This window comes from Sorex araneus, chromosome 4, assembly GCF_027595985.1.
Source record: "Sorex araneus isolate mSorAra2 chromosome 4, mSorAra2.pri, whole genome shotgun sequence".
Classification (NCBI taxonomy): Eukaryota; Metazoa; Chordata; class Mammalia; order Eulipotyphla; family Soricidae; genus Sorex; species Sorex araneus.
The window spans coordinates 210,165,391-210,180,162 of NC_073305.1; the positions used below are offsets into that span (position 1 = coordinate 210,165,391).

At 45.7% G+C, this 14,772-nt stretch overlaps 1 protein-coding gene across 1 annotated transcript in view; it reads left to right on the forward strand.

Annotated features, from left to right (window-relative positions):
* The first annotated feature begins 7,138 nt into the window (after positions 1 to 7,138).
* Positions 7,139 to 14,772, forward strand: part of LOC101551014 (transmembrane protein 180) — a 63,890-nt gene continuing 56,256 nt past the window's right edge. Inside the window, exons 1-2 of the mRNA XM_055136799.1 lie at positions 7,139 to 7,288; positions 12,809 to 13,540. Coding sequence (XP_054992774.1) covers positions 7,139 to 7,288; positions 12,809 to 13,540 — 882 coding nt within the window. The remainder of the gene's footprint in view (positions 7,289 to 12,808; positions 13,541 to 14,772) is intronic.

Sequence of the window (14,772 nt, forward strand, 5' to 3'; positions counted from 1 at the left end):
TCTTACTGCCGAGGGTGCCGGGCACCCTGATGTCCACTGCCCAGCCAGCCTATTCTGGCTTTTGACCGCTGCGTGGAAATTTACTGTGGGGTGTGGGAGTCTGGGGCGGCTAGCTGGTGTGGTTATTTAACTCTTTTTCTCCTTGCTAACTGAGCCCTCATCTCCAACCCGCAGGCCATTGTACTGGCCCCTAAAACATGGGACCCGCTTGAGTATCTGCAAGTGGGAAGTTCAGTGGACACTCTCTAATTAGAAGGGGGGAAAATTTTTTTTTTATGGCGTGCATTTTTCACACTGCTTTTTAAAGGTCCGAGGGCCGGAGGGTCAGCCGCTGGGGCTATGACATTGCATCTGGAGAGGAGAGAATGCGGCACTAGCGCTGGGTGGAGAACGGGGCAGTCGTGAACGCTGCTTTCTGCAGACAACGAAGTAAATCCTGCTCGCGGTCTGCGGCTTTTACCCTCATCCTGCAGATAAAACACGGAAACTTTGAAATAGGGTGAGGACCAGAAGGTCAGGGTACAGCCTTGATGTGAAGGTAAAAGTACAGCGGATAAAAGATAGCAGTGCTCATAGTGGAATGCCAAGCAATGACAAAGAGTCATGGTATTAGCAAGTGATAATCATGAGGAAAGGGGATGTTGAAGGTTACAAATCCCTTTCTTCTGAACGCAGCCATAGGAAAAGGCACACGGTTACTGACCTACTTTTTATTGCTAAGATTTAAGAAAAGGAAGAAAGTGAAGTCTTTTTGGCTGTCCCAGTTGCCTATAGTCAAGAAGGAATAATAGTCCCGAGCTAAAAGAAAAATCATTTAAAACCAACTTATCTTCTGGGAAGTCACTCTGGACAGAGCTCCCTGGCAGAGAAATGATTGATTTAGGATTTGCTGGGTGACTGATGGATGCTCAGGGGGTTGAATTGTCCAGCTGACCTTCAAGAGCCTCCTTTTCTTAAAGTCACTGATTCATCAGATGGAAAATACCTGCTTCCCCCCCCACACACACACTTTTACTGGCAAACAGAAACTCCCTTGGATTTGAAGTGGGAAGCGTATTGAGCATATTGAAATCTTGGCTGTTAAGTGATGGGATATAACTGCACAACTGGAGTTACTGAAAATGGTGTTATACTGCTTAAGTATTGACATTGGTGTTACTGGGTTCCGCATGTGTGTGGTGTAGGGCATTGAACCCTGGGCCAGACACATGCAAAGCATGTGTCCTACAGCTTTTTTTTTCTTTTTTGGGTCACACCCAGTGATGCACAAGGGTTACTCCTGGCTTTGCACTCAGAAATTACTCCAGGTGGTGCTCAGAGGACCATATGGGATGCTGGGAATTGAACCTCGGTCTGCTGCATGCAAGGCAAACGCCCTACCCGCTGTGCTATCGCTCCAGTCCCAACTGCTGGGTTCTTTAGAACACTGTTGATTTCCTGGAAGAGCTTGACCAAAAACTGCATTGGAAGGAGATGTTTGCTTTCCTTGTGGCAGCTCTGAAGAGTCTTATCATTATTTTTTTAGTGTCTAGTCACGGCTTAGACACACAGCTAAGCTCTCTTCAGTGACATTCTTCCTATTTGGTTCAGTATTAAGTTAATGAATAAGAAAAAACTTAAGTTGGTCTCAAAGGAAGGTGTTGGGTATTCATGGACTAATTAATGGATTTTTCATGTGTCTGCCCTGATTCTAATCATTTACCATCTTGCTGCTCTACATTTTGTATAAAGCCTTTGGTGGGAACAGTTTCAGGGGCTGGGGAGACAGTGTGGAGGGCTGGAGTGAGAGCTTGGCATGCAGAAGGCCTGGGTTCGATTCCCAGCACCCCAGGGTCCCCTAGCATAGGCAGAGGTAATCTTAAAGCAAGAAACCAGAAAAAGTTCTATGAGCACCCCTGGGTGTGTCCCCAAGGCAAACATAAAACAAAGACTGTCCCAGAAGTTCTTTGTTCTGGGGTGTAAAGATTTAGCAATTTTTTCTTTGGGGGGAGGGCAGGGATTGGGCCACGCCCCACAGCTGTGTTCAGGGCTTACTCCTGGCTCTGCTGGGATGACTCCTGGCTCCCCTGGAGGACCATCTGGAGTGCCGGGGACAGAGTCCGTGCACGGCAAACCCTTTGCCTGCTCTATCCTCTCTCTGATTTTATGTTCTTTGGTGGCTATCATATCATTGAGGGAGTTTTTTAATAGTGGTGGCATTAAAAAATCAGAAGTGATTTTCACTTTGATCACTGTATCACTGTCATCCCATTGCTCATTGATTTGCTCAAGCGGGCACCAGTAACGTCTCCATTGTGAGACTCTTTGTTACTGTTTTTTGGCATATCGTATACTAATGGTAGCTTGCCAGGCTCTGCCGTGTGAGCAGGATACTCTCGGTAGCTTGCCGGGCTCTCTGAGAGGGACTGAGGAATCGAACCCGGGTAGGCTGCATGCAAGGCAAACGCCCTATCCATACTGAAAAAATGTATACTATTATGAAAATAATCTAAAAAGAAGTATTAGTAATTTTTTAAGTTGGCAATTCTTTAGGTAGAAGTAAGATTTTCACTTTATATATATATATACATGCAAACATATATTCATATCTAACATAGATCTAATAAATGAAGAAGTCAAGGCTATAGAAATTTTTCATTATGTTGTTAAAATCTTATATTCACATTTTTCGGACAGGATGGTGCTTATATAAAAAGAACTCAACTTTTTGAAAAACAAAACAAAACAAAACACACATTTAAACTCCAGGCCAGGGAGATAAAGGACCGACTGAGGGCTACAGTGATAGTACAGTGGGGAGGGCATATGCCTTGCAAGTGGCCAACCCAGGTTCAATCCCTGGTATCCTATATGGTTCCCCTTGCACTCCCAGGAATAATCCCTGAGTGCAGAGCAGGAATAACTCCTGAGCACCGCTGGATGTGGCCCAGAAAGCAAAATAAATAAAAAAACAACTCCCCCCCCACCCCAAAGTGTGCATGTGTTGCAGGGGTGAGGGGCTGAGGGGAGATGCTTGACTGAAGAAGTACTTGCTTTACATGCAGGAGGCCCTAGGTTTGATCCCTTCTGGGAGTAGCTCTGAGCACTGCTGGGTGTGGCCCCCAAACAAACAAGCAAACAAACAAACAAACAAAAATCTGGACTCAGTGAGCTTATGACCTATTGTAAATTTCTGGGTTTTTAAATAACTGCCTTCTGACTTAAATAACTGCCTTCAGAAGGTGTGGTACGGTTCTTGTTTTAGCAGGCCTGGAATATAACTAAGCAAAAGAGGAGTGCCTAGATTTTAGTGGACTAAATTACTGTCCTAGCTTTTGGTTCTACTGATTTTGTCCCCCCTCTCTGCCCTCCCTTTTTTGGTCGTCTTAGTAACCCAGTGACCTCTAGACTGCATTTTCATTCTCACTATGCAAAATAATAACTTCCTAGAGTGAGAGCTTCACTAGCAGTTCCAGCATTTGAAATCTGAGAATTATTCTTAAGGCCAAAAATGTTAGCTGATCTCCAGTTAATACTTTGCACGTATTTGCACGTATTTGAGTGTTGTATCCTAACCGCCCCCCACCCCCCAGATTAGATTTCTGTTTTATCATTGCAACAGAATCTACAAACATTTTACGAATAAGAGTACACATATGGCCAAAATATTCAGACAATGCTTGGTCCGCATAAGGGTTTAATAAATGCCCTGGGGGGTGGGGAGCTAGAATGATTGCACATGGGTTGGGCATTTGCCTTGCACATAGCCAACCCGGGTTTGATCCCCAATATCTCATATGATACCCCAGCACTGCCAGGAGTAACCCTTGAGCATCACCTGGTCTGACCCAGAAGGCCGAAAAATTTAAAATAAATAAGTATTCCTTTTAGTAATTCTAGGAGCCTACTTACCATGCAATTATTGTTAGATCTACTCAATGCAAAGTGAAGCTCAGAAACTTGGGCAAATTTGATCTTATGTGCCAAATGTTCACTCCCTGCATCCAGAAATTGGACAATATGGATTGTGTTGTCTACTTAAACATCCCAAGGGTTTTAAACAAGTAACATTGCAAATTATTTAAATACTTGTTTTCTGATTCCGTAAGATTGTTGTGGAGATCTGGCCAAATATTCCAGTAAACTAGGGGAAAAAATAGGAAAACCATAATTGATGTTATCTTAAAAATAAGAGCAAAAATGGGGCTTTGAAACCTGGGTTCAATACCAGCACAAAAAATTAAAAAAAATAAAAACAAACAAACAAAAAAACACAGAGTGATAGTACAGAGGGTAGGGCTTTTTCCTTATACACAACCACGCCGGGTTCAATCCCCAGCATCCCATATGGTTCCCCAAGCACCACCAGGAGTAATTCCTGAGTGCAGAGCCAGGAGGAACCTCTGAGTCCGCACCCCAGGGGGAAAATGCAAAGGAAGGAATAAAAAGAGGAGGGAGAGGAAAGGGAACAGGAAGGGAATGAAAGGACAGAAGAGAGAAAAACAAATCTTGAATCAGAATTAAAGGAAGATGAGTCTATTTATTATTTTTTGGCTTTTTGGGTCACACCTGGCATTGCTCAGAAGTTACTCCTGGTTCTGCACTCAGGAATTACTCCTGGTGGTACTCAGGGGGACCATATAGGATGCCGGTGATTGAACTTGTGTTGGCTGCATGCAAGACAAATGCCCTGTACTATCGCTTGGGCCCCTGGAAGATAAATTTAGATGCACCTTCTGCTTGATTAACCTTTTTCTTTCTTTCTTTCTTTCTTTCTTTCTTTCTTTCTTTCTTTCTTTCTTTCTTTTTTTTTTTTTTTTTTTTTTTTTGTTGGATATATTAAGTCACTGCAAGGGTAAAACAGTATGCTTGATTTCAAAGGATATGTCAGAGCAGGGACCAGAACATGTTATTTCTCTCTTCATCTTCGATGTGCCCTTTGAAGCAAAATTAGTCTGACAAAAGATCAAGAACAAATCTTCCAGACTGGAGAGATAGTACCAGGGGTAAGGCTCTTTCTTGCATGCAACAGACCCTAGTTTGATCCCTGAGAACCGCACCAGGAGGAAGCCCTGAACACTTCTGGATGTGGCCCCCACAATCTCACCCTGAAAAAAAATATATGTAGCATTTCTCTATCTTAGAGATCCATGCACATCTCAACCTGCAAAATGTACTTCCCTCTCCTCTTTCCCTCCCTTCTCATATTTCTATAAATAAAACCATTTCATTTATTTGATTTTTAAAAAGAACACATCTTCCAGTGCAAGCTATTGAATAAACAGATAACTCTATACAGCTAGTAGAGGTTGTTTTTTTTATTCTCTCTCTCCCGTTTCAGTTAAATAATGTCACCTCTGATTGCTTTTCTGTCATTCACAGTAGGGAGGATAGTAATGCCATAAGCCCATCCTCCTAGCCTCCCGTTAAGCATATCCCAAACTAGAATAAATATCTTTGTTTGTTTGTTTTTTTGTTTTGGGATCACACCCAGCAGTCCTTGGAGGGGGTCACTTGGGAATCATTCCTGGTGGTGTTGAGGGAACCATGATGTACCAGGAACTGAACTCAGGCCCCGATGCACCAAGCCTGTGCTCCAGTGCACTGAGCATTTTTCCCAGCTCTGAATCTCACTCTGACAATAGGTGTTAGGAGAAATAGATTCAAGTAGAGTCACACTCTATGCAAATTAGGGTTTCTGCATTTCTCAACACTAAAAATGTTGAGTAGATGAGAAAGGAGGTGAAGTGTGATAAAGCTGGTTTTTGAGTTCTGTTTTGTGGTTAGTTTTGTGGGTCACACCCAGCATGCTTAGGGCTTACTCCTGGCTCTGTGCCAGGGATCATTCCAGGTGGTGCTCAGAGGACCTGGCGCAGCTCTGGGAGTCAAATCTGAGTGGGCCACTTGCAAGGCCTGTGCCTTAACTCCCGTACTATCTGTATTGCTCTTTATCTTTTTTTTTTAATTTTATTTTTTATTGAATCACTGAGATACAGTTACAAAGTTTTTATATTTGATCCACCACCAAACCCCCGCATACCCCCCTCCCACTCCCCCTCTGCCTGTGTGGCAGACATTTTTCACTTTACTCTTTCCTTACTTTGATTACATTCAATTTTCAACAGGAATCTCAGTATCATTATTTGGAGGTTTTCCTCCAACAGTCAGACATGTTGGATGGCATCAATAGATTGTATGTTTCCATTTTTCAGAAAAGGTCACGCGGCCGAGTTAGCGGCCACGCGGTTTGGAGCTGTCCCAGTCCCGCATCCTGGAGCTGTGTTAGTTGCTGCTCATTGTCACCGGGGCTCCATCTGGAGAAGGTGTACCAGCCGTGCCTCCTCCGTCTGGATCCCCGGTGTTGCTGGCCCGGTCTTGGGTCCGGAGCATTCTCCGGCCGCGTTGCTTACCGGAACGCCCGGCTTCTTCTCTGTTGAATGTGTCTGCCCTTTATCTTTCTGATTTAATGAAAATTAACTAGGCTGATCTAGGGAGACAGCTCAAGCAGCAGGCCTGAACTTGATCCCCCTTTCCTTCTAATCTGGGAGTGACCATTGAGCACTCCACAGTGTAGCCCCAATTTTTTAAAAAAAGATGAGGAGGGGCTGAAGCCTTAACACAACAGGTAGGACGTTTGCCTTGCACATGGCCGACCCAGGTTTGATTCCCAGAATCCCATATGGTCCCCTGAGCACTGCCGGGAGTTATTCCTGAGTGCAAAGCCAGGAGTAACATCTGTTTATCGCTGGGTGTGACCCAAAAAGACAAAAAAAATATGAAAAATAAACTAGGTCCTATAGAATTTTGCCACATTTTAGCATTGGACTGGAGCAATAGCACAGCAGGTAGGGTATTTGCCTTGCATGTGGCTGACCCGGGTTCAGTTTCTCCATTCCTCTCGGAGAGCCCAGCAAGCTACTGAGAGTATCCAGCCCGCACAGCAGAGCCTGGCAAGCTACCCGTGGCGTATTCGATATGCCAAAAGCAGTAATGAAAAGTCTCACAATGGAGATGTTACTGATGCCCGCTTGAGCAAATCGATGAGCAACAGGACGGGACAACAGTGCTGTAGTGCTTAGCAACTATAGGCAAATAGCAAAATGTTAACCATTTTCTTTCTTCCCCCGAAGAACTGAAGAAGAATTTCTTCACATGGAAAATGACATGTTTAAGCATCAAAAGCGTTGCGTGGGCTTATTCTATGATAACATTCGGGACTGCAACGCTAAATTACGTCTTTAGCTTCTACTATGTGAAGCTGTTTTTACACCTGTACAAGATTTCAGACGTGGCCTTTTACCAAGCGCAGGTGAGATGGAGCTCTTACTGACTTCCGCCTCAGAGAGTTTCTCTTTCCTCAGAGTTACACATTATGACCTTCCTCACATAGCTCGGAGATTTATGAAAAAGTTATCTTGGCTCAAGACTTTCTATTGGAGTGCAGGGGACTTAATTTTTTTTTTTTGTTTGTGGTTTCTTTCTTTCTTTTTCTTTCTTTTTTTTTTTTTTTTGCTCTTTTTGGGTCATACCTGGCAATGCTCAGGGGTTACTCCTGGTTTTGCACTCAGGAATCACCCCTGGCGGTGCTCAGCGGACCATATGGGATGCTGGGGATTGAACCTGGGTCGTCCGCATGCAAGGCAAATGCCCTACCCACTGGACTATCGCTGCAGCCCTTTGTTTGTGTTTTTAAAGAAAGCCAGTTAAAGCAGAGAAGCTGAGCTGGAGTGTGTTTGCATGCAGAGGTCCAGGGTTGCTCTACCGAACCTCACAGTCCCCCCAAGCCGGAAGCAGCGCCTAAATGCAGCTCCAGAACAAACCAAAATAGGGCCCGAGAGATGGTACAGCAGGTAAGTTGATGGCCTTGCACAGAGCCGACCCAGGTTCGATCCCTGGCACCCCATATGGTTCCCTGAACCCCGTCATGAGTGAGTAGTGCTTGAGTGTAGAGTCAGGAATAACCTTTGAGCGGCCGGAGCAATAGCACAGCGGGGAGGGCGTTTTCCTCACACACAGCCGACCTGGGTTTGATCTCTAGCAACTCATGTGGTCCCCCAAGCATGGCCAGGAGTAATTCCTGAGTGTAGAGCCAGGAGTAACCCCTGAGTATCACTGGGTGTGACCCCCCCCAAAAAAAAGAACCTCTGAATACATTGGATGTACCCTCCCAAACCCTCACCCCCAAAAAAAGAGGGTTTGGGGGGCTTTATTTTTTTTTATGGGCATACCCTTTGATGTTCAAGGGTTAACTCCTGGCTCTGCACTAAGGAATTACTCTTGGTGATGCTCAGGGGACCATATGGGATACTGGGGATCAAACCCACGTCGGATCTGTGCAAGGCAGACTATACTATCACTCTGACCTCTAGAGTTTATTTTAACATTTGACATTTTTGGTTTCTTTGGTCTTTGGAGGCTCAAGACTTAACCTTGGCTCTGTGCTCAGGGATCACTCCTAGAGAGGGTGAGGACCAAATATTGTGTTTGGAGGTTGGCTGCATACAAGGCAAGTGCTTAACCCGCTGTCTCTCTGACCCTACTTATTTTTTCAGTATTAAAATGCTTATTCACAGAACCCTAATATAATATTTTATTGATTGTATAAGGTTTTTTCCTTTCTTTTCTTTTCTTTTTTTTTTTTTTTGGAGGGGATGGTTATGGGTCACACACAGCTGTGCTCAGTTCTTACTCCTTGCCCTGTGCTCAGGGATCACTCCTGGTTTTGCTTAGTGGATCATATGTGGTGCCAGTGATCAAACAGAATTGGCTACAAGCAAGGCACGTGCCTAACTTACCTGCTGTACTATGTCTTAGGCCCAACATTTAATTTTCTAATTTTATTTTTACCTCCCATTATTTGTCCTTCCCCTTCTCAGATAATCTTGATTCTGTTACCAATGTCCACTGTTGTTGTTGTTGAACAGTTTTATATATATATATATATTTATTTATATATATATATTTGTATTCCACATATAGGTGAAATCATTCAATGCTTTTGTATTTCTTTTTTTGTTTGTTTGTTTTTTTGCTTTTTGGGTCACACCCAGAGATGTTCAGGGGTTACTCCTGGGTTTGTACTCAGGAATTACTCCTGGCAGTGCTTGGTGGACCATATGGGATGCCAGGGATCGAACCCGGGTCAGCCACATGCAAGGCCCTACCCGCTGTGCTATCATTCCCACCCCACTTTTGTATTTCTTCACATTTGTATTGTTTTGAATAATTCCTTAGAGTTTGTTCCTTTTTTTTCCAAATGGCAAAATTGCTTGTTTTCATAGCTGAATAAATAATATTTCTTCTTCTTCTTTTTTTGTTTTTGTATATTTTTATTTATTTATTTATTTATTTGTATCTTTTTTGAACAGTCTCACCTAACAATGCTCAGGGATTACTCCCAGCTCTGCACTCAGGAATTATTCCTGGAAGTGTCCAGGGGCCATCTGGGATTCCAGGAGTTGAACCCGAGTTGACTGCGTGCAAGGCAAGCACCCTCCCCAATGTAGTTTTGTTTCAGCTCCTGAGTAGTATTTCTTTTATTTATTTTTTTGCTTTTGGGATCACACCTGGTGATGCTCAGGGGTTAGTCCTGGCTCATGCACTCAGGAATTACTCCTGGCGTTCACAGAGGACCATATTGGATGCTGGGGATCGAACCCAGGTCAGCCGCATGCAAGGCAAATGCCCTACCTGCTATGCTATCGCTCCAGCCCCGAGTAGTATTTCTTTGAATTAATGTGCCACATCTTCTTTATCCACATTCTAGCAATTAGCTACTTTGGTAACTTCTATATCTTAGCTATTTATAAATTATGCTGCAGTGAATTTTGGGGTGGACATTTTTTTGTGTGTGCCAATGTTTTTCATATTCTTTGGCTAAATACCTGAAAGTGGCATTGCTGGATTATAAGGTAGCCGTCCCTTTAGTGCTGTTAATAATGCTTAATAATTCTTAAGCATTATTCAAAATGGTTATACAGATTTACATTCCCAAGAAGCTTTAGAGCTTAGAGGGTAAGCTTTGATTTTCTAAAATAATTCATGGGTGTGGAACAACTGGAATCATTAAGAATTTGAAAAGGCCCACATTACTCACAGATTATAATTTATTGTTAATTAGATGATGAGGATGGGTAGGGTTTTCGGTATTAAAAAGTCTTTACAGGAAGCAGGAGGTGGCAGGACAAAAATAGCACTGTAGCACTGTTGTCCCATTGTTCATGGATTTGCTCGAGCGGGCACCAGTAACGTCTCCATTGTGAGACTTGTTACTGTTTTTGGCATATCGAATACGCCGTGGGTAGCTTGCCAGGCTCTGCTGTGCGGGCGGGATACTCTCGGTAGCTTGCCAGGCTCTCCGAGAGGGACGGAGGAATCGAACCCGGGTCGGCCACATGCAAGGCAAACTCCCTATCCGCTGTGCTACCACTCCAGTAAATAAAGCAACCTTTCTATGTATTTTATCTTTTTGTTTTGGCCACACCAGGCAGTACTCCCAGCTCAGTGCTGAAAGGTTGCCCCCAGCAGTCTGTGGGAGCCACGTGGTGCCAGGAATTGTGCCCGGGTGTAAGCCATGCACTCCAGTCCCTTGAGCCCTCCCCATGGCCCCCAAAACCCATACAGTTTCTAGCACTGCTAATTTATTTTCCTTTTTGGAGGGGTGGGGAGGCAGTGAGCAGTGCTCAGAGAGCCTAGAGGTCACTCCTAGCAATGCTCAGCCCAGCAGGGCGGGCCTGACAGTTCAATGCTTATCCCGGTGCTGGAAGACTGCCCCCAGGTCCAGGGATGCTGGGAGCCTTGGGGGCTTCACCCAGTGCCCGGGATGAACTCTGGGCCTTGTGCAAGCCAGGCATGTACTCCAGCCCCTGGAGCGATCTCCTTCGTTCCAATTATCACTCATGACCCCCCAAGAACATCCTGGGATTTTTTTTTTCTTTTTGGGTCACACCCGGCGATGCACAGGGGTTATTCCTGGCTCTGCACTCAGGAATCACTCCTGGCAGTGCTCAGCGGACCATATGGGATGCTGGGAAAAGAACCCGGGTCGGCCGCGTGCAAGGCAAACGCCCTACCCACTGTGTTATCACTCCAGCCCCCCATGCTGGTTTTTGTGTTTGGGTTACCCCCAGCAGTACTCAGGGCTTACTCCTGGCTCTCTGCTCAGTTATCACCCCTGGCGGGGCTTAGAGGACCATATGGGAAGTCAGGGATCAAACCCAGGTCAACCACCTGCAAGGCAAGTACTTTATACACTACTATTTCTCTACCCTGGGGCCCAGAACATATCAATCTGATAAGTACTTCTACTTTTTTTTTGGGGGGGGGCTAGAGCGATAGCACAGTGGTAGGGTGTTTGCCTTGCACGCAGCCGACCCGGGTTCGGTTCCTCCACCCCTCTCGGAGAGCCCGGCAAGCTACCGAGAGTATTTCGCCTGCACAGCAGAGCCCGGCTAGCTCCCCGTGGTGTATTCGATATGCCAAAAACAGTAACAAGTCTCACAATGGAGACGTTGCTGGTGCCCGCTCGAGCAAATCGATGAGCAACGGGATGACAGTGACAGTGACTTTTGGGGGGGTCAGGGGGGGACACTGCTGGTGCTGCTCAGAGGACCAAATGCAGTGCCAGGGATCAAACCAGGGTCGGCCATACGCAAGGCAAACTCCTATTCCTTCTACTGGATAGGTTTATCTCCAGTTCTCCCCCACTTTTTTTTTTTTAACGTTTTTACTATTTTCAGTTAGCAAACTGATATTTTAACTTAAAGAAATGAAACCATGTGAAAGTTTGCCATGGTGCATAACAGGCTGCATCATTCTGCTATGACCTTTTTCCACTTGGGGCTGGGGCTAGAGCTTTGCATAATGATGGGAAGTACAGACTGTACTTTGGCTCACACTTGGCTCTGTCATCTAATAGTGAGGCAAGTTGCTTAATTTCTTTGGCCCTCTATTTCCTCTCTTGTTAAGTAGGAATATTATTATTAATAATAATAATAACGATTATTATTATAATTACTATCTGCTCTGAGCAATACTACTGCTGGTAGGGCGTTTTCCTTCTACAAGGGCAACCCATGTTCAATCCCCGGCATCCCATGTGGCCTCCTGAGCACTGATCACGCCCACCAGGAGTGATCCTTGAGCGCAGACCCTGGAGTAAGCCCTGAGCACCGCCGGAAGTGGCCCCAAAGCAACAGCAGCAGCGACAGTAACAACAAAACTATATATCACAGTACCTACTTCATAGGATTATTTGAAGGATTTGAAGAAACGTCACCCCAGCAGCAGCACAGTGCTGAAACACTATGTGAATGCACTTCGACTTTTGGAGCAGCATTAGTCGTTGCTAGTATTATCATTGTTATTATTATTATTATTATTATTTTCAGCTGGTGCCCATCCATTCTGGGCCTGAGCGATAGCACAGCAGGTAAGGTGTTTACCTTGCATGTGACCGATCTGGGTTCGATTCCTCCGCCCCTCTCAGAGAGTCCAGCAAGCTATCCAGAGTATCTCGCCCTCGAGGCAAAGCCTGGCAAGCTCCCCGTGGCGTATTTAATATGCCCAAAACAGTAACAACAAGTCTCACAATGGAGACATTTCTGGTGCCCACTTGAGCAAATCGATGAGCAACGGGATGACGGTGATACAGTGACACCCATCCATGCCCCCTCCCACCCCCATGCCTCTTGTTGGTTCTAAAAGCCAGGAGCTTCTTTTGACCCATCAGCTCTGGTTGCTTTGCATTTAGTGAAATATCAGGGTTCCTATTCACAAGTATGTATACCATTCTCTAAGAAAAATCAGTCATGCATTTTCTTCCGCCTAGGTGATTTCAATGATCTGCAATGCCATTAGTGATCTGACTGGGTATTTTCACAACCACTCCAAGACCGACTGCTGTGACAATCGCCATAGCTCTCTCTGGGTTGGCAGCCCCTTGTACGTCATCGCCTTCCTGCTTCCTTGGTTCCCTTGGAAAGACTATCAGGAAGGGGACTGGCTCAGTGGCCTTCACTTGGTGGCTTCATTATGTGCTTTCAACAGCGTGTTGACCTTTGTCCAGCAAGCCCAATGCGTGCTATTCGCAGAGATCTTCTCCAGAGGCGAAAGTCGGCTGCAGTTTATCACGAGCAACCAAGTGGCGCTCCTGGTAGGATCCACCAGCATCTTGTTCTGCGGCCTCCCCTCTGCTAACGCGGAACTGCTGCCCAATTTCCAGGCTGCCGTCGTCATCCTCGCTCTTCTTGCCGCTGCCAGCCTCTGCCTGGGCACGTACCACATAGGTCGCTTCGCACCTCCGGGAGGCCCTAAGGAAAACCAGAAGCTTTTCCCTGAAAGTGGGCAGGATCTCCCCTGGACCTCGGCCATCTCACTGATGAGACAAATCCTCTCCCAGAAAAACGTTTGCCTTTTTCTCCTGATGAATTTCTTCCAGGTCTTCCACTGGACCATCCTCAATAACTTTCTGATGATCTTTGCGGAGAGCCTCGTTCCCAAGGAGATTCTCCCTGCCTCTGTCAGGAGCATCGTGTATGGGGCAGGGTTTATCTGCCCACAGGTATGGGAGGATTCTTCTCGGATATTTCCCACGGGGTTAGCGGTTACTTACCTGATTACACCAGCCGTTCCCAGACAACCTCGAGTATGAAGAAGACTCAGAATCTTGAGCCCTGGCCCTCACGTGACAATCCTTAGGAACGGGAGGGAGATGAGAGCTGAGAGCCCGAGGAGAGCCCGGCCATGTGGTCCTTTATTCGCTCTTCTCCAGCCTCAGCCAAGGGGCTGGGAGGAAATAAGTGATTTCCTGTGAGCTTTGTAGTTCTGCTTTCCCAGGGGCTTTGGGAATTCCTGGGATGGTTTGGAGAAGGAAAGAGTTACTCCATCAAAACGTCCTGGAGTTAGGTTTCAAAAACACTCAGGAAAAGTGTTCTGCGGCTCCTGAGTGTTGTTCAGATTCCACGGTCAGGACCAGCGCTGCAGAGGGCCTGGCCGCCTTAAAAAAAAAAAAAAAAAAAAATCCTCGCGGGGCTGGAGCGATAACACAGCGGGTAGGGCGGTTGCCTTGCACGCAGCAGCCAACCCGGGTTCGAATCCCAGCATCCCATATGGTCCCCTGAGCACCGCCAGGAGTAATTCCTGAGTGCAGAGCCAGGAGTAACCCCTGTGCATCGCTGGGTGGGACCCCCTCCAAAAAAAAGCAAAAAAAAAAAAAAAAACCCTCGCCTGCTCTTTAAGGCTCTGTTCGGAGAGCTGAGGCACCGTCACTGCACTGAAGCCAGTGTAGCCTCCCCAAACTCTGACTGATTCTCAGCTGAGGAGACAGTCAAGTGTTATCTACTTTTTAGCGAGTAGGTCACGCTAGATGGACTCTGGATTTTTATTAATTATTTTTTAAATTTTTATTATTTTTTCAATTGAATCACAGTGAGATACACAGTTATAGAGTTGTTCATGATGGGGTTTCAGTCAGATAGTGTTCTAACACCCATCCCTTCACCACTTCACCAGTGTACATTTCCCATCACCACCAGTTTCCCTCCTGTTCCCTCCAACCCCCACCCAGCCTCTATGGCAGGCATGCTCCTCTCTCTCTCTCTCTCTCTCTCTCTCTCTCTCTCTCTCTCTCTCTTTCTCTCTCTCTTCCCATACACACACACTTTTGGGCACTATGGTTTGCAATACAGATACCGAAAGGTTATCATGTATACCCCTTTGCCTACTTTCAACACTCAGTTCTTGTCCAGAGTGCCAGAGTGATCATTTCTTTTTTAATTTTTTTAAAAATTGTGT